This window comes from Leopardus geoffroyi, chromosome B4 (genome assembly GCF_018350155.1).
Source record: "Leopardus geoffroyi isolate Oge1 chromosome B4, O.geoffroyi_Oge1_pat1.0, whole genome shotgun sequence".
Taxonomy (NCBI): Eukaryota; Metazoa; Chordata; class Mammalia; order Carnivora; family Felidae; genus Leopardus; species Leopardus geoffroyi.
Genome location: NC_059341.1, coordinates 60,078,917 through 60,096,946, shown reverse-complemented (window position 1 = coordinate 60,096,946; position 18,030 = coordinate 60,078,917). Strand labels below are relative to the sequence as shown.

Sequence of the window (18,030 nt, the reverse complement as noted above, 5' to 3'; positions counted from 1 at the left end):
AAAATACCTCTTATCCTTCCTTTCTTTTTGCCTTGCTCATCTCTTCCAATACCGTGGCTTTCATTGTTAATTTTATGTCATTTATCCTTGAATTAGTATATTTACACCTTGACATCTCTGTTCAGAGTTTCTAGCTTCAGACCTAGCAGCCCAACACCGGTTGTTCGACAGGCATCATAAACTCAACACACCCCAAAGCAAACATATCTTCCCCCAGTCTTTTCTTTCTCTTTTTTTTCCTCTTGCTGTGGTGATATTACCATAAATTCAGTCATTCAGGTCAGACTTTAGATTCACGCTTGATGCTTCTAAATCTATACCTCTAATTGGACATCAAGCCCTCTTAAATTTTCATTCCAAAACTTCTCTTTACTCTCTCTGTCTTATTCATTTTTCAGTTACTCTGTTAATGTTAGTTGAATGCCTACTGTTTTCCAGATACTATGCCTGGTGCTGATAAAAATAAGTCAGACGGTACAGTGCTAGAGGCTAAGATAGAAATAGACAAATTTTCATAACAATATTATGGGCACAGGGAGGATCCACTAGCTGGTTGTGCCTTGTGAGAGTCAGTGGTGGCAGTAGTTAAGCTGGGTCTTGAAGAAGGGTAGGAGGTAGGAAAGGGAGGAGATGGAGGCATAGAATTTTCAAAGGACTTGGTTTGTTTGGAGAATGGCGAGAAAGTCAGAGTCACTCTAAGAAATGTGCACAGGGTGAATTGTCACAGCATGAGTCCGAGGATGACTTCAAGTTCCCTGGTTGACAAAGACTTCATTAACAGAGGTGAAGAAGAAGAGCGTGACATGCCCATAAGCTACCCAGCATGATTTACCCAGTAGGCAGCTGGAAATAGAACCTCAAATTGGGAAGAAAGGTCAGCGCTGGGGATACCTCACCAGTATGATGCAGGTTGAAACCATGGGAATGGCTGATAAAGTTTAGCGAGCAAGAACCACTGAAGATGAAAGACAAGCAGTTCCCCTCTTTTACACCCCTCACTGCCCTAGTCCCCTGGTCTCCCCACCCTCAGCCTCTTCTGTCAGTCTTTCCCTAAATCCTACCACACAAAGTTACCTGATGCACAGCTCTGAACATGCTGGTCTCCACTCAGAGGCTTTCAGAATAAAGTGCAGTCTCCATTGCTTTGTGCTTAAAGCTCTTCACGCTTTGTGCCAAATGCACCATTTCATCTTCCTTTCCAAATGTTCCCTTCAGAGGAGTTGATGCTCCCCCAAACAGGGGATCCACTTTTACCTCTAGCTTTGCCCCGCCATTTCCTCCGCCCAGGAGCAAAAGAACATGGCTTTAGAGCCAGAAAGTTTTTATTGAAACACTGACCGACTTTTCCACTACCGAGAGGCGTCAACTTGAGCAATTCACCAAATTCCTCTGAATCTGTTTCCTCACGTGCTAAAAGGTCAGATTGGATTACTGTAATTACCAGAGCATATTTACACATCTTTACGTTGTTGTCAGCACAAATAGGTGCTCAATAAAAATTAGGTGGCTTTTATTACCATTCATCTCTTTTCCACTTGCCATAATCCTGTTTCAAGGCTAGACATTTAAAGCTTTACACCTCTTTTAAACCTTTTAAAATGTACCTAGTCACAATTCATTTTGTCCTCCTCTGTGCTTCCTTGGCAATTTATCACCACTTCAGGATATAACACAAGTTTTCTGTTTCCTCTACCATATTACAGATTAATTGATAGTAGACACATTATTTTTATAGCCCTATGTACCTTGCAACAGGAAGGTAATTGTTTGAACTGAATTCTGGGAACATCTACTTTAACATTCTCTCTCTCTCTCTCTCTCTGTACCTCTTTTGAGATATATGCCTTACAACTCACCCATTTAAAATATACAAGTCTGTGGGTTTTAGTATATATATTCAGAGCCAGGCATCCATCATCACAATTAATTTTAGAACATTTTCATTGCTGTCAAAAGAAACTTCACACCCCTTAGCCCTCACCACCATCCCCCACCCCCAACTTTTCCTCCTCCTCAGTCCTCAGCAACCACTGATCTACTGTCTGTCTCTGAAGATTTGCCTATCCTGGACATTTTACATAAATGGAATCATATAATATGTGGCCTTCTGTGACCTGCTTCTTTTATTTAATATGATGTTTTCAAGATTCATGTTGTAACATGTATCACTACTTCATTCCTTTTTATTGCAGAAAATTCCATTGTACGATATGCCACATTTTATTTATCTTTTCATTAGTTGATGAATGTTTGGATTACTTCTACTTTTTAGCTATTATGCATAATGCTGCTGTGAACATTCATGTACTAGTTATTGTGTGGACATATGTTTTTATTTCTTCTGGTTAGGTGCTTCAAGTGGAATTTCTGGGTGATATGGTAACTCTATGTTTAACCTTTTGAGGAGTTGCCAAACTGTATACTACTTGACAATGAAAAAGAATGAAATCTTGCCATTTGCAACAACGTGGATGGAACTGGAGGGTATTATCCTAAGTGAAATAAGTCAGAGAAAGACAGATATCATATGTTTGCACTCATGTGTGGAATTTGATAAACTTAACAGAAGACCATGCGGGGAAGGGAAAGGGAAAAAATAGTTTCAAACAGAGAGGGAGGCAAACCATAAGAGACTCTTAAATACAGAGAACAAACTGAGGGTTGATGGGGGGCAGGGAGGGGAAAATGGGTGATGGGCACTGAGGAGGGCACTTGTTGGAATGAGCACTAAGTATTGTATGTAAGTGATGAATCAGGAGAATCTACTCCCGAAGCCAAGAGCACACTGTATGCACTTATATTAGCTAACTTGGCAATAAATTATATTTAAAAAATATATAAAAAATAAAGTGCTTTAGGAAATAAAAATTAAAATTGAAATTAAAATTAAAATTAAGTTGCATTATTTTAGATTCCCACCAGCAGGGTATGAGGGCTCCAGTTCATCCACATCATCACCAAGATTTGTTATTAATCTGTTTTTGATTATAGTCACCCAAGTGGAATAACATTTTATTAGTGAAATATTCTTAATTCATTCAATAAACATTGTGTTCAGTGCTGATGATAAACCAGACACCAATCTAAGCTATTAGGACTGTTGGTGAAGAAAAAAAGACAAATATATCTTCTCATAGACACACAATAAATAATAAACATAATAAGTTCTTATCTGAGTTCCTGGATAAATTTGCATTCCTTTCTTTTGTGCTGATTAACAAGCAGGCTTTTTCTGACACAATCATTTTTTCCTCTTTATCTTAGACTTGTGGTCCGGTTTAATTTCACAACTTTGATATGACTGTGTTCAGTCTGCTAGGAGGTGATAAGCACTCTAGGAAAAAGAGGATAAAAGAGAAAGAGTGATTGAGGGTGTTGGCAAAAGGGAAGGGGCAGGTTGTAGGATTAAATAGGGCGATCAAGTTAAGCAACACGGAGAAGGTGAGATTTGAGCAAAAGGTGAGCAAGTTCATCAAAGAGACATCAGAGGAAAGAGCTCTGTGGGTAGAAGAAGCCACCAGTCCAGGAGCCCTGAAGCAGGAGTCTGCATGCAAGGAACAAGGAGGCCAGTGTGGCTGCATAAGAGTTAGCAAGGGAGAGGAGAGTAAGAGACAAGGTTAGAGAGGCTATAGGGCAGAATCATTTCCAGTTTAGCAAGTAGATATTACATGGGATATACTAATACTCAACAATTGTTCATTATTTATATGAAATTAAAACTTGGCATCAACCCAGAATTCTGTATTTTATCTGGCAACCCTACTCATAGGCCATTGTAAGGCCTTTGACCTTTACTTTGAGTTGGAAAAGAACCACTGCAGGGCTTTGAACAGAAGAGAGACACATTCTACTTAGGTTTTTGAAGTATCGCTGTGGCTGCTGTGTTGGGAATAGGCCAACGCAGAGAGTTAAAGTGAAAACGGGGAGGCCTGGGAGGCTAATGCAGCGGTCCAAGTGAGAGATGATGAAGGCTCAGATAAGAGAGGAGGCTGTGGAGGTGGGGAGGAGTGGCCAGATTCCAGATCTATGTTGAGGGTAGACCCAAAAGAATTTCAACATGAATTGGATATGGATGAGAGAAAGAGAGGATTCAAGGATGACTCCTCAGTTGGCTTGAACGACTGGAAGCCTGGAGTTGCCATGGAATGAAGAGGCAGACTGTGGGTGGAGTAGTTTTGGGGAAGAGTATGGATTTTATTTGGGTCATGCTGAGCTGATGATGGGTCAAATAAGATGAGGCGTCACCATTGGCCTCATCTAATTTTATGGTATTTTCCATTAAAATGTCCAGTAAGGTAATATAAAAGGTCACCCTTTCACTAGGGATAGATTTTTTTTTTTTTACTTATTGTATGTTATAGCTTATTATTTAAAGAGTCTTCTTCATGCCTGAATGGCTTAAAAAAAAATGCTTACAAAAGAAGAGCCAGGATTGGAATCCAATTTCCTAGTTTCTTCTCCAGTATCTGAACTGCAAAACCAGACTGAATCCCAACATCCCATTTTATTTGGCGATCTAACTCATTTTTCCATAGATGTTTTTCTTCATCTCCATTCACTTTCTTTCATCTACTCTTCAGCCCTTGAAAGAAAAGATTCTTGCTATGCGGAAACCTCCTCAGTGTCCTTCCAGCAGCTGAAAATCTGCCCTGGATATTGAACAGACCATCCCCTCCTCAAAATGCCAGGAACACAGTAGTCTAAAGGCTGGATAAGTCAGAGTCCTTATTGCACTCGGAGCAAAGATCACCGTGGACGTTGGCTTGCCTTTCACTGATTACAAGTGGTTTTCAAGATGACTCTCTCAGCTGACTTTCCCCTTTTTACCCAAGTTCCTGGATAAAATACCTTTTTTTCCTGTCCTGATTAGCAAGCATGCCTTTTATTGCACAATCATTTTTACTTCTTCTGCTTAGACTTGTGGTCCAGTTTCATTGGACAGTTTTGATATGACTATATTTTAATGTTACATCTATAACAGGACCGCACATTTCTAAGGACCCATTGGGCAGGGGGTGGAGGAGGCTGGAGAATGTTAGTTGAGAAGAAATCTATAAACTATGGCCTTTTTTTCTGGAGGTCTTGTGTACTGTGTTGTTTTTAATCATAACATTCTAAATTGGCACACTCAACAGAAAGCATTTTTTCCACATAATTATTATGTTTTGTTTTTATGCTGGGAAGCGCATGCTGATTAAATGACAAATCACATACATTGTGTTTTCTGTGTCTTGCAGGACTTGAGAGGGACAAGTTTGATAACAAAACTGTTTCATTTGAGGAACACATCAAGTCAGAACACAACATGTGGCATTATTTGTACTTCCTAGTCCTGGTGAAGGTTAAAGACCCCACTGAATACACTGGGCCTGAAAGTTATGTGGCTCAAATGATTGTGGTGAGTGATCAGAGCATTTTAACCCATGACTATGTTGCATTTTGTATACTTTCCACTTCTCTACCCTACCCTTCTCCCAAAATGGAAAAGTTCTCCCAACATTTGGTTAACTACCAAATAGGACTGTCAATCACTGAAGAATCCTCAGGCTAGCTAACTCACTGGTTTCCAATGGACTTCTTGGTTATAGAAACCAAATCTAAGTCTCCAGGGCACAGATGATATTTACTGAAGAATTCTCTCTGCAGTGAATAGTACCATCTCAGTCATGTCCGTCATCTCCTGACCTCATGTCTTTGCTAATGTCTCAATTCCCCAAATCTGGAACTTTCCCATTGGCAAATATGAACAGAAGATTCATGCTTTAAGAAATTCTTTGAATTTCAGAAATCAAGAGTTTAAGAAATTTAACTGTGTTTGAGAAGGGTATGACATTTGATCTCAATGGGAGAACACTGTCTTCCTGTCTATACAATTTGGATTGTCAGTAACGATTGGTACTGATTCTGCCATACTAAGTTGCTTATAACTCCTCATTAAGATCAGTAGCAGAGGCTGTTGTTGTCCATGGTTTGGAGTTCCTTCTGTTTCACAGAAGATTAAAACTAAGTGGTTTAAAAAGAAGCCTAAGTTACAACTTAAGGGTATCATGACACATGTTCAGTATTATTGCATCCAATATAAATTCATGTATTCTTATAATAAACATGGCCATATGTTGGATTTTTTTTTTCTCAAAAATCTTCTTATAAGATAGTGTTCACTATTTGAGAATGAGGCTTTAGAAGAGTCATGACCCTCCTTGCTGCCCAGTCCCAAGGATAGCATTTAGTAAACACCAGTTCCAAAGCTTCAGAGAACCAAGTGACAGTGACTCTGTGTCCATCCTTCTGGGAGCTGGTCATGCACATAGGAAGACATATACTGCAGTAGAGGGAGCAACCAAAGAGCATGTTTGGAGGGTAACATCCTAATAACTACAAGTAAATATTGCAGTAATTTGTCTTACCTGACAATATTTATGTGTCATAGCAGAGCTACATGTAAATTGAATTTTTATTGTTCAGCATTTTTCATGTTTTCTCCTTTTTGACTTACATCCTCCTATAAGTTGTTTCATGTGCATAGTAGTTTGCATCCTACTATGATGTCATTCTTTATGTGACAGTGGGCAGAACCTAATATTGTTTCTTTTTCTCCATGTTTCCTTTTCTACACTCTCTCCCTTCTACATTAGGCGGAAAAAGCTAATCAGTTTGAAGATAGGCATTCATAATCATTATTTATACATTCTTGATCTTGAGATGCTCGAGACCATCAATGTGAAATATTTTGTGTCTGTTTACTGGAGAAAAAACATGTAGAGCATTAAGTTTATATATATATATATTTTTCATGTTCATTCATTTTTTTTTTTTTAATTTTTTTTTCAACGTTTATTTATTTTTGGGACAGAGAGAGACAGAGTATGAACGGGGGAGGGGCAGAGAGAGAGGGAGACACAGAATCGGAAACAGGCTCCAGGCTCTGAGCCATCAGCCCAGAGCCTGACGCGGGGCTCAAACTCACGGACCGCGAGATCGTGACCTGGCTGAAGTCAGATGCTTAATCGACTGCGCCACCCAGGCGCCCCTCATGTTCATTCATTTTTGAGAGACAGAGAGAGACAGAGCATGAGCAGGGAAGGGGCAGAGAGAGAGGGAGACACAGAATCTGAAGAAGGCTCCAGGCTCTGAGCTGTCAGCACAGAGCCCGACGCAGGGCTCGAACCCACGAACTGTGAGATCATGACTTGAGCTGAAGTCAGATGCTCAACTGACTGAGCCACCCAGGTGCCCCACATATAGAGCATTAAGTTTAAAATGCAACCTCACATTGCTGTATGTTATCAAAATTTGAGTAAATATAATTAGTATATATTTACTGGGCATCCACTCTGTCCCTTGGACTAAAAGATTTTGGGGAATACACTGAAGAGTCTGACACATTCCTTCTCTGCCAAGGAATTTAGAGCTTAATAAGAGGGGGAAGAGAATAACAAACCAAAAGTAGAACAGGCCAAGTTCCTCAAGGGTGGAACAAATGAAAATCTGTAAAGGCTTAAAGATATAGAGTGATATCCAACTGGGAGGTGGTAGAAGGGAGAGTGTGCGTGTGTGTGGGTGTGGGTGTGGGTGTGTTGGGGGGCAGTCCATCAGACAGAGTAGGATTTGTGCAGATTGGGAGTGTCTGATGGATTGAGTTCCTGTAAGAGGGAGCATCTGGCACAAAGGCATATAGGTGGAATTTGGGGGACACCGGCCCAGTTTCAGTGGCACAGAGTCAACTTGTAATGAAGCTCTGAGAGATATTATAGGGAAAGTAGATTGGACTTTTGAGTAGTAAGTGTCCGTTTGGGCCATCATTTCATTAGGAATGGGAAGGCACTGGAGGGTTTCACTACAGGAATGATGTGGCCTAGAACAGTCGTCAAGCAGTGGTGCATAGGCTGGTTGGGAGAGGGGAAAGATGAAATCAGAGGTGCTATCTGGCAATTGATGAGATTAGGGTGGGGGCCAATATGAGCCCAAGACACCTGACATTGTGAGCCTGGTCACTGGGAGAAAGGTGGTGTATCAGTTTCAGAAGGTCTTGCGCAAGATCAGAAGCTGGTCAGAAAAGAACACTTCTGATTTTAAAATGATACTAGAAGCTAAGTCATAAATTAGGAGGGACAGGGTAGTAACAACATGAGCCTTAGAGCCCAAAAGATCTGGGCTTAAGCCTTAGTTCTGTCACTTATTTGCTGTGTGGTCTGCGATATCTTGGGTAAATCTTTGAACCTACCATACAAGGCTTCTGTCTTCTCATCCAAAAGGGAGAAAATTGCTGTGACATCAGTGAGATGATATGTTAAACATGGCTAGCATACTGGAGGTACTCGGTAATTGACAGTCTTCACTGTGACTGTCCACATGGAGTAACAGTTGAAGCCATCAAATTAGAGAGAAATGAGAGAAGGGAGACTGTGTAGAGAGAAAGGCAGAGAAAGCCAGAGACAGGACATGCGAGATCCCCCATTCAGGAAGAAAGAAGAAAGACACATAAAATAAGTAGGAAGACAATAAAAAGGGCAAAAGGAGAACCAGGAAGCAGAGTATGTCAAAAGGCAAGAGACAAGCCTTGCAATGTCAATTTCAACAGCATCAGTTGCTGTAGAAAGGCCATAAAGAAGAGACAGGTCAGACAGAGCTTTGGGGTTTTGTAATAAGGAAATCACAGGTGGCTTTTACCATAAAACAGTGTTGACCTCTGTTAAGCCTTAACATTAAAATCAGCATTTGGCCAGGCACTTGTACCTGAATTTTTAAGTGCCCACACACTTATCCATGTTTCTGCCCATCCTATTCCATCAGCTCTCTCCAGAACCGTGATGGGAGGGAGGAGAGCTCATAAACTCATTCCAATCTGAACTGTCTCATTCTCATCCAAGCAGGGCACATCCAAGACAACAGGCACTGTTTCTGAATTTCAATGGCCAGGAGAAGGAAGAGTGAAATTATTAAGCTCAGTACTGATGGAAACAAAAAGTCATTTGCACCAAAGAGTGTTCACTTACTGGAATAGCCTTTCTGGAAAAGTTCAAAAAATCTGTAGCTAATGAACCCAATATAGAAAATCTGTGACTCTAAGCTGTGTGGAGATTATGGCCTTGAAATCCTGATCTACCGAGAGAGAGAGAAAGAGAGAGGAGAGAGAGAGATTTTAGAGCACACAGCAAGTTGAATCACATCTATAACTCAATTCAAACTCTATATCTTTTCTGTCTCCAAGCCAGAGGTAACTACTTTTAATAGTTTGGTAGGAAACCTTCCAGACATTTTCCTACCACCTTTATTTTTGTCCTTAAAAATAGCTTCATTTACCGAGCTGATTTAAGTGCTTGTTTATCAGAACTTTAAAGCTTTAAATTCTTCATAATTGATGTAGCTCTTACCCTCAAGTGTTTATGCAAAAGAAAATGAGGAAGTTCCTCATATTCACCAGACAACTCATATGAATTCTACCACACTGCTTAAGTACATCTGATTTGTACTCTGGGACCCTCAGGAAGTTCCTCCTTCCTTTTGGTGACATGAGGAAAGCAAGAATATAACAGAGGGCGGCAAACCACAAGAGACTTAAATACAGGGAACAAGCTGAAGGTGGACGGGGGTGGGGAAGAGGGAAAATGGGTGATGGGCATTGAGGAGGGCACTTGTTGGGATGAGCACTGGGTGTTGTATGTAAGCCAATTTGACAATTAATTATATTAAAAAAAGAACATAACATTTTGGGGGATATTTCTCCCTTCCATGTATAGTTTGTCACCTTTAGTGCTTCAACTTTATTGCTATTGTCAATAAGGAATATTTATATCAATATGCATTAAAACATACATTGTAAATACATTTATTTCTAGAGGTTAGAATCTAAATATACCTGTTCCTCTGCATCCACCCAGTGATAGGCTCAAGACTCTGAAATATGAAAAGAAATTTAAACCTTCCTTGCCCTTGCCTTCAGATGCGACAATAAGTTGTTCGAGTCTCACCACTGTCTGAATATCTGAGTGAACACAAAGCATCTTCTGGGATATAGTTAGGGGAGATGTGAGTTGATCAAGGTATTGGAGGAATATATTTTCTCTCAGCAAGCGAGCCCTCATTTTTGATAGGAGAATTGATATTTTGAGCTAGTATTTATGGGGAACAGAAAATGAGAAGGGAAAAGGAAGGGCCATGCTGGAAAGTAAAAGTAATGAAAGGGAACCCAATAAACTGGAGGGAAGGGTATAAAAGGATAAATCCTCCAGCCTGTACTAGTAATGGCCTTTGAGCATCACTAAGCCCTTTTGCTTCTCCCATTACCCAGAGGATGATGACTGAGGAGGAACAAACAAAATAGAGATCATTAGAAAAAATGCCCAAGGCTTTTAGATGTTTCTCTAACATTTTGAGGACATTTTCAGATTTTCAGTGTTCATTTGCTGAGATATGACAGGGGCCTTTGGGGATATTTAGTACTTAATTTGGCAAATAGCGGGATCAAAACCGCAGGTGTCTGTGAGAGGGGTATTGTGCATGTTCAGAGAACTACTGCCTTGCCCGTGTGCTCTGCCGTACTGGGCTGCAACCAAGACCCTGGCTGGCCACCCCCCATGAGCATGGGTTTTTGAGATCACTTTCTCATTTTAGTACATGGCACTCTTCCACTCTTCCACTGACTTGACTCTTAACTAAAAACTGTTTCCGGCTAGCATGGAGATGTCAGCTAGGACAATTGAACTCATGCTTTTGTTAACATAATAATTGCTTTGACACTAAAAACAGTTAAGTTTCTTGAAGGCCACAAGTGGGAATAGAGTAGCCCTTGGTTCTTTGTAATAGCAGGGCAGGTAATAATATCTGTAATATGCCTTAAAGTCAATTTCATGAACAGTGAGTGCTTCCTATATCCTAGCAGCAGTGTATGGGTCTGATACATAAGGATAAGTAAGAAATAGTCTCTTTTCCCCAGGAAGCTCAAAATGTTTAGCGAGTGAATAATAAAGTAACAAGTCAATCAACAAATGAATGGTTTCTTCTTAGCCCTCTGGTTGTGGTACATAATTTACAGAAAGATACACCAAAAGAGCTGCAAGGAGTTTGGAACGTGAATTTCTCATTAGTCAAATGTCATCTTTCCCCTCTTTTAAATCAGAAGACAAAGATGCAGCAGGAAGGCTTAGGCCACTGGAACCAAGTATGATGAATGATCCAAGTATGATTAGAAATCACGTGGCTGATGAGAGAGAAAAGACGATTTAGTCCCCTCTTGCAGTGTTTCTCAAACCCGGTCCCTTCCACACGTGCATGTGCTCAGAAGTGTGCCTGAGGCTGCTCTCCTGGCAGAGGGGGAGGCATGCACAGTGGAAGGTTTTGCAATGTAACTCATACTTAAGAATAAATTCTTCCAGGGGCACCTGGGTAGCTCAGTCAGTTAAGCGTCTGACTTCAGTTCAGGTCATGATCTCACCGCTTGTGAGTTAGACCAGCGTCAGGCTCTGTGCTGACAGCTCGGAGCCTGAAGCCTGCTTCAGATTCTGTGTCTCTGTCTCTCTCTGCCCCTCCCCTCTCACACTGTCTCTCTCTCTCTCTCAAAAATAAATAAACATAAAAAAAAAAAGAATAAATTCTTCTTGGGGCGCCTGGGTGGCTTATTCGTTAAGCTTCCAACTTCGGCTCAGGTCATAATCTCATGGGTAAGGCTCTGTGCTGACGGCTCAGAGGCTGGAGCCTGCTTCTTGTTCTGTGTCTCCCTCTCTCTCTGCCCCTCCCCTGCTCTCTCTCAAACATAAATAAACATTAAAAAAAAAGAATGAATTCTTCCTTACAATAATCTATTGAGACTTCAGAAAGAGGGATGGTCCTTTCAATGAGATAGGAAAGAAATCTCTCTAGTCACCCATTAGTAACAATTTTCCAGATGTTGTCTTCTGTGTCTAGATCTCAAAATCAGTCTTGTTTATTGTTAAGCCACATTTTGAGCAGTAACTGTTGGAGGGGGAGATGTTTGGGCTCATGAAAGACATCGAATCTTCTAGGATTTGTATGCAAACCTCCTGCGTTAGCACCATTTGCCAACCTAATTTCTGCATTATTATTATGTGTCATAACTATGAAATTATATGTTCTGATTCTATTGTTTCCAATTTATGCTAATTGTGTAATTGGATCTAATTAAGCCAATTATGTAACTGCTCAATCTTTAAAACCTATTTTAAAGACTTTAGAACTTCATAAGACACTGCTAAAAATGTTTACATTTCAGAACAAACCAAGGGGGTCTCTGCAGCTCAGAATGCACAATTAAGAAGTAAATATGCATATTGAGGGAGACACCACCTTCACTTTCCATATTTTAAGTCCAGACACGTGTCTTCAATTTAAGAGGGGTCCTTTTCAGTTCCCAACTCTGGATTTCATTTGTCATTGTGGGGTCTACCCTCTACATTATTCTAATTTTTGATTTAGTAGTCATATGTAATATCCATGAGTTACCACATTTTTGTGCATGTTAACATCTTTCTTGTCTTCCTTTTAGTTTGTAAAATAGAGATAGAAATGGTAAGTACTTAACAGTGTGGCTATCCATAGGGTCATCATCTCAAAGATTCTCCTCAGTGCTAGAAGTGAGGGTGAAGAATTTGGGCCAAATCGTGTTTAAATGAGATTCATGGATGGGAGTGGGATGGGGAATCAAGACGAGAGCAAGGCTCTGACTCGAGATAACATTGACTCCTTCCTGAATGGATCAGAAATTGAAACTGCTGGTGTCCAGGAGATAGTTCTGCAAGTTCAAAAAGCCAAAAAATTGTTTTGTTAGTTTTCCTAATCAGTGTGGAGGAGAAGCTCAGTGTGAGGGAATCAGCCTAGGTAATAGATTCTGAAGTTTGACTTCTTAGGATTTCCATTTACAAGATTGGTGACTTGACCTCCCCCCGACCCCAAACTTCACTTCACCCATCAATGAGATAAGTGCAGTCAGCCAGTCAGCACTCAGAATAAAACCTGCTGAATGTGGCTGGATCTGAGAGGCCTCCTGCTGAGTGGGACCTTGTCCCTGTCCCTGTCCCTGTCCCTGTGGTTTCTGGATCCTGGAGAGAAGGGAGAGGCAGGGATCCCAAGGGAAGCACCTGGGCAGAGAAGGCTGCAGGGTCATAGGGGGAGAGGGGGATTTGGAGGCTGGGACAGTGGCTAATTTGGCAACTAGGAAATATTACAATGGTTTTAGCAACCAGTACAGCCATATCTATGCGTACTAGATAAATGTGGGCCCTGGACATAATAAGACTTTCTTTGCAGAGTTGCTGTAAGAACCAAATAAAATCATGCGTACTGACAGTACTCCTACAATATAACTGACATTTGATGAGGGGCTGACTGTGAGCAGGTGCTGTGCTACGTGTTTGACACGGGATCTCTTCTGAGGCCCTGTAACAATCCTAGGTAGCACTCTTCTAATACTGTCCCCATTCTGCACATGAGGAAGCAGGCTTAGAGAGGACTGATTACTTGCCCAAAGTTGCACTGCCAGTGGAAAAGCACACTGCGTCTGTAATGTGCCTGACACATACAAGTGGTCAATAAATACTGTGTTATTATCTGATGCTGTGTGGTGCATAAAGCTAGGAGCCGTGGTTCCTTTGAGAGCGGGCCAGGCCGGCTGCACCCAGCACCCCCAAGGAGTGGGCCTCGTGCTCTGCAGAGGGGGGACTATAAACATTCAGTTCATGGCAGGGAGTAGACCTGGCCAGGGAGACAGGAAGTCAGCTGACATCCCTACAATTGCAGGAAGGCCTGAGAGGAATTCAAATGGGAAAAATGTACCCGTTCAGAGTGGGTTGGCAACTGCAAGCTTCCTACAGCGATTAGAAGTACTGCAATTACAATTATTACAATTGCAGGCAAGAAAGACAGAGGCTGCAGGATATTTCAATTTAATTTGGCAAGAATTTTCCAGGAGCGCTGTACACAGGTGCTGACCGAAACAAGAATAAAACATCGTCACTGCCCTCACAGAACCACACCGTCATGGAAAAGACAGCTACGTCCACTAGAAACTATAGTGCAAATCCGAACTCTAGTAAGAGGTATAATGGACATACAAACACAGCATCTGGAGAAATCTTAAATTATACGGTTACCCCCCTGCTTAAAACCCTTCAGTGGTACTTAGTATAAAATCCAAACTCTTTCCCGTGGCCCCTTATACCATCTGGCCCCAGTCTGCTTCATTCCACTTTCCTTAGCCAACTATAATTCAACCACATTGGTCCTTTTCTTTTTCTTGGAAATTCACACTTCTTCCCTGGTCAGAGCCTTGGCACGGGGGTGCCTTCTCTTTGCAGTTGCTGTTGCTAACGCTTTCCATGCCTGGCACCTTTCCTGACACCCCTGTTCCAATTACTTCTGTCCTGTCACCCTTTAGAGCACCTATATTAATCTGACCCTAAAATTGTTTTTACACTTATTGATGTGTTTATTCCTCTCCACTATGACTTCAGCATTTATACATCTGATTTGATCACTGCACCTAAATTCCCAGCACCTAAATTAAGGCCCAGAACACCGTAGGTACTCAGCATAGATTAGTTGAACAGAATTAATAAGACGTGGAGCCACAGGAGCCCTGAGGACAGGACAGGTCTTTCTGGCCAAAAGAACTAGGGGCAGTTACACAGAGAAGATTATGAGGGGAGTTGGGCCTTACAGAGGATTTTGACAGAAGGGGAATATATTCCAGGCAAGGTGTGTATCTTAAAGGGAAAGTGTGAACAGTCAGGAAGAAAGGAATCTAAGTGTATATGTGCTAGCAGCTTTGCATGTTATTTAATTATACCCATTTTATGTACACCGAGGCTCAGCGAAGCTCATTACTTATCCAAGGTGCTCGGCAAATAAATGTTTGAACCAGGACCCAAATACAAATTTTTCTGGGGCCAATGTCTATGATTTTACCTTTCTCTGTGCTTCACCTACTGAAGAATGAGGCAAAACTTAACGAAGACCAAATATATGTAAGTCAAGTATTGGAGAAAAAGTAGGAAAAAGCCCAAAACCAAAAGACATCCTTTGGAAGGAGAAAAGCCTTCTCCAATATTTTAAGGAATTAGAATTCTTAGTCCTTCAGCTGCAATAGTTGAAGTAAGATATAAAATGCCTTTTAAAAAAGCAGGCCAGTAAAGTACTTCCCATTGGTGAATGGTTTGTTCATTTAACAAGCACAGGCTGAGTGCTTGCTATGCTCCAGGTGCTGGGCTGCTTAGGGTTCAAGGTTTAGCTTCCCTCAGGAGGCTTTGATGAAATCTAGGAGACAAAGAAATATACTTACTAAAGGAGAGGTGATGGCTCAGTGCAGTGGTAGAGCCTGCCATGGGTATGGAGGGAAGGAGGCTTCATAAGTTCATGCCAGATGCTCAAATAAGTCAGGTAAATGAGAATGGAACAGTTGAGTCTGTCTAGAGAAAGAGTGGGGCTAACCATGGGGCACCAGGAGCCAGATCACAAGGGCATGGTGTGCTTGGAAATCTTTACTTGATCCTGAAAGCTAAAGAAAGCCTTTCAGGGATATTAAACCAAAGAGACATGGTCAGATGTGTATTTTAGAAAGCATGTTCCATGGAACAACAAGAAATGGAGACAAGGGGCTATCCTGGAGCAAGAAGAAGAATAGGCAGAAAGAGTTCATTCCCCAGTAACAATCATGAAAGCTGCTATGAAAGTCCACTGGAGATTGAAAAGAAATGATAGATGTGAAAGGATGCGGGTGGAGCATTTACTGAAGGTGAGGGGAACGTGGTTTAGGTCTCTGGCCCTGGATAGTTAGGGGTGGTGGGTGGAGCAGTGGGGCTCAACCTAAATCATCAGGGGTCCACAGGAGTAAGTTGAAGAAATGTGATAATCTCAGTGTACCTGATAGTATCCAAGTGCCTAGGTCCAGTTTGGGTCTCCAAGTGCATTATGACCAACAAGAAGCTGAATAAAAGAGTCTGGAATTCTGGAGAGAAGTCTAAAATGGACAATCCACTAGAAAAGATAAAGTGTCGCAAAGATAAGATTTCAGTCTTTTTTTATTCACTAAGGTGTCCCAGGAGCATAGAACAGTGCCTGGTATATAGTAGATACTCAATTAAGATTTATTAAATGAGTATAAATATTTATTAAGTCACTAGAGAATACATGATACATGACATTTCGGACTGGGACAAAGCTATCCAAGGGAAATTATATATAGTGAGTAAATCAGAAAAAAAAAAACATGCCCTTAGACTAAAAGATACAGCAGCATAACCATTAATCAACACTAATAACTAATGATGATGCTGATAATAATATCAAGAGTCTTCCCCATAGATTTTACTTAACAAAAAATAGACCCAGAAAGGAGAAAATGATTTTCCCAGGACTCTGAAAGAGGATTTTAACTTCTCATCCATCAGCCAGTGAACATAGAAGTCAGTTTTTTGGATATTTTGTGACCTAACATTGATTAATAAGTTTTAATATGGAATTATGCTGCACACCCAAATGTTTACAGCAAAACGATTTGTATTTTGTTCAGTGCCTCTTTGAAATAGAGGCCCATCCTAAGTCATTTATTTTGAACTTAAAGGGATGTTCACATCTCTGATTCTCATAACCTTAATAAAAGGATTTCTTCCCACTGTGCTGAAGAAAATTCTTGTTTCCCAGTCCTAGTCATTACTGTAAGATCTTGTTCAATTCTCCATTGGCTTTCTGGAATAATCATGTCCACATTGTTAGGACTGATACATTTTATTCAGAAATTCTGGCTTTCTTCCAGAGAGTAAAGATACCAGCAAAATGTAAGTTGTGGGAATGAGAGCTGTGTACCGTAAAGCCACCCTGAATTCTGTCTAGTGGTTTTAATAGACTTGCATAGCCCATGCCATATCATGAGTAATTAGCTGAGATGGTAATTAAGCTGAAAGACTGCTCTTGGGTTAGGTAAGGTTATCAGGCAAGTTAATTGCCATCAGATTTTGAACTAGTTTTAGCTAAGGGAATTCCTGAAAAATTGCTGAACTTTACAAAAGTGATTCAATACTTGTATGTCAAAGATTAGTTATTTAATGTCATGTTCGTAGAGTCTGTTGCTCGTTTGGGGGATTTAGAGAGCTAAGAGTTTTGAAATAATGGCATCTGAGGTAGATTACCCCAGCTCTCTGAGTCTATTTCCTCATCTGTAAATGAAGGTAAGTAAGATTCTTGATGGTTTAAACAAAGTTCCATATATCCTAGTGCCTTACATGATGTCTGGTTCAGGGTTATTGCTCTATGATATTTAAATGGTCCTTCCACTTAAAATATTTAGCTACTCACTGTGGCTAAATGTAAATACTAATTTGCAGATTCAGAGTATTCTTAAGCCTTTTAGTGTTCAAATGCATTACTGATTCTGCATAGTGGTCCTCTTACAGGTTAAACAACGGTCAACTTTTATTTGTTCAATGAACACTTACTACCTACCATGTCCCAGGCACTGTGCTAGCTCCTGGAAAGGGGGACAGAGGACATCAGAACAGATGTGGCCTGTCACAGAGTTTCCTGTTCAGAGCAGAAGACAGATCCTAAAAAGTCACCACAGTTTTTACATGGTTAAATGAGCGTTACCACCAGGACAGAGTGGGCAGGGGAACCTTCCTGTCTCATGGCCTGACTCAAGCTGAAGTCCATTTGGCACCTGTTTCTTTGTTAACCCAAACGTCAAGAGCTCACTTAACTATTTTAATTGCTGGAACCATTGATGAATCCATTTAAGTTTTACAAGCTTTTTTAGGACAGAGAGTATGGTGAGATACTGTCAGGAGTGTGCCCGAGAGCACATGAGGACATTGTGAAAGGGAGTAGTAGGAGTTGTCATTGAGTCAGAACAAAGATTGTATAAGAACAGATTTTACCTCACTTACTGACATGTTCACCTCGGGGAATGAGAAGGGCAAGCTTTGCCTTTTTCTTGGCTCTGTGATGGGAGCAACAAAGGAAGTCTATTTCATTTTCCAAAGAGTACCTTTTAAGCTTCTTCAGGTAAAGAACTTGCAGTCATGT

The 18,030-nt window shown here is 40.9% G+C and overlaps 1 protein-coding gene across 5 annotated transcripts in view; it reads left to right on the top strand.

The window, feature by feature from the left end:
- Positions 1–18,030, top strand: part of ITPR2 (inositol 1,4,5-trisphosphate receptor type 2) — a 508,939-nt gene that overhangs the window by 455,275 nt on the left and 35,634 nt on the right. For all 5 annotated transcript variants that reach the window (XM_045463013.1, XM_045463012.1, XM_045463015.1 and 2 more), the window contains one exon: positions 5,238–5,398. In XM_045463013.1, the coding sequence (XP_045318969.1) occupies positions 5,238–5,398 (161 nt within the window). The remainder of the gene's footprint in view (positions 1–5,237; positions 5,399–18,030) is intronic.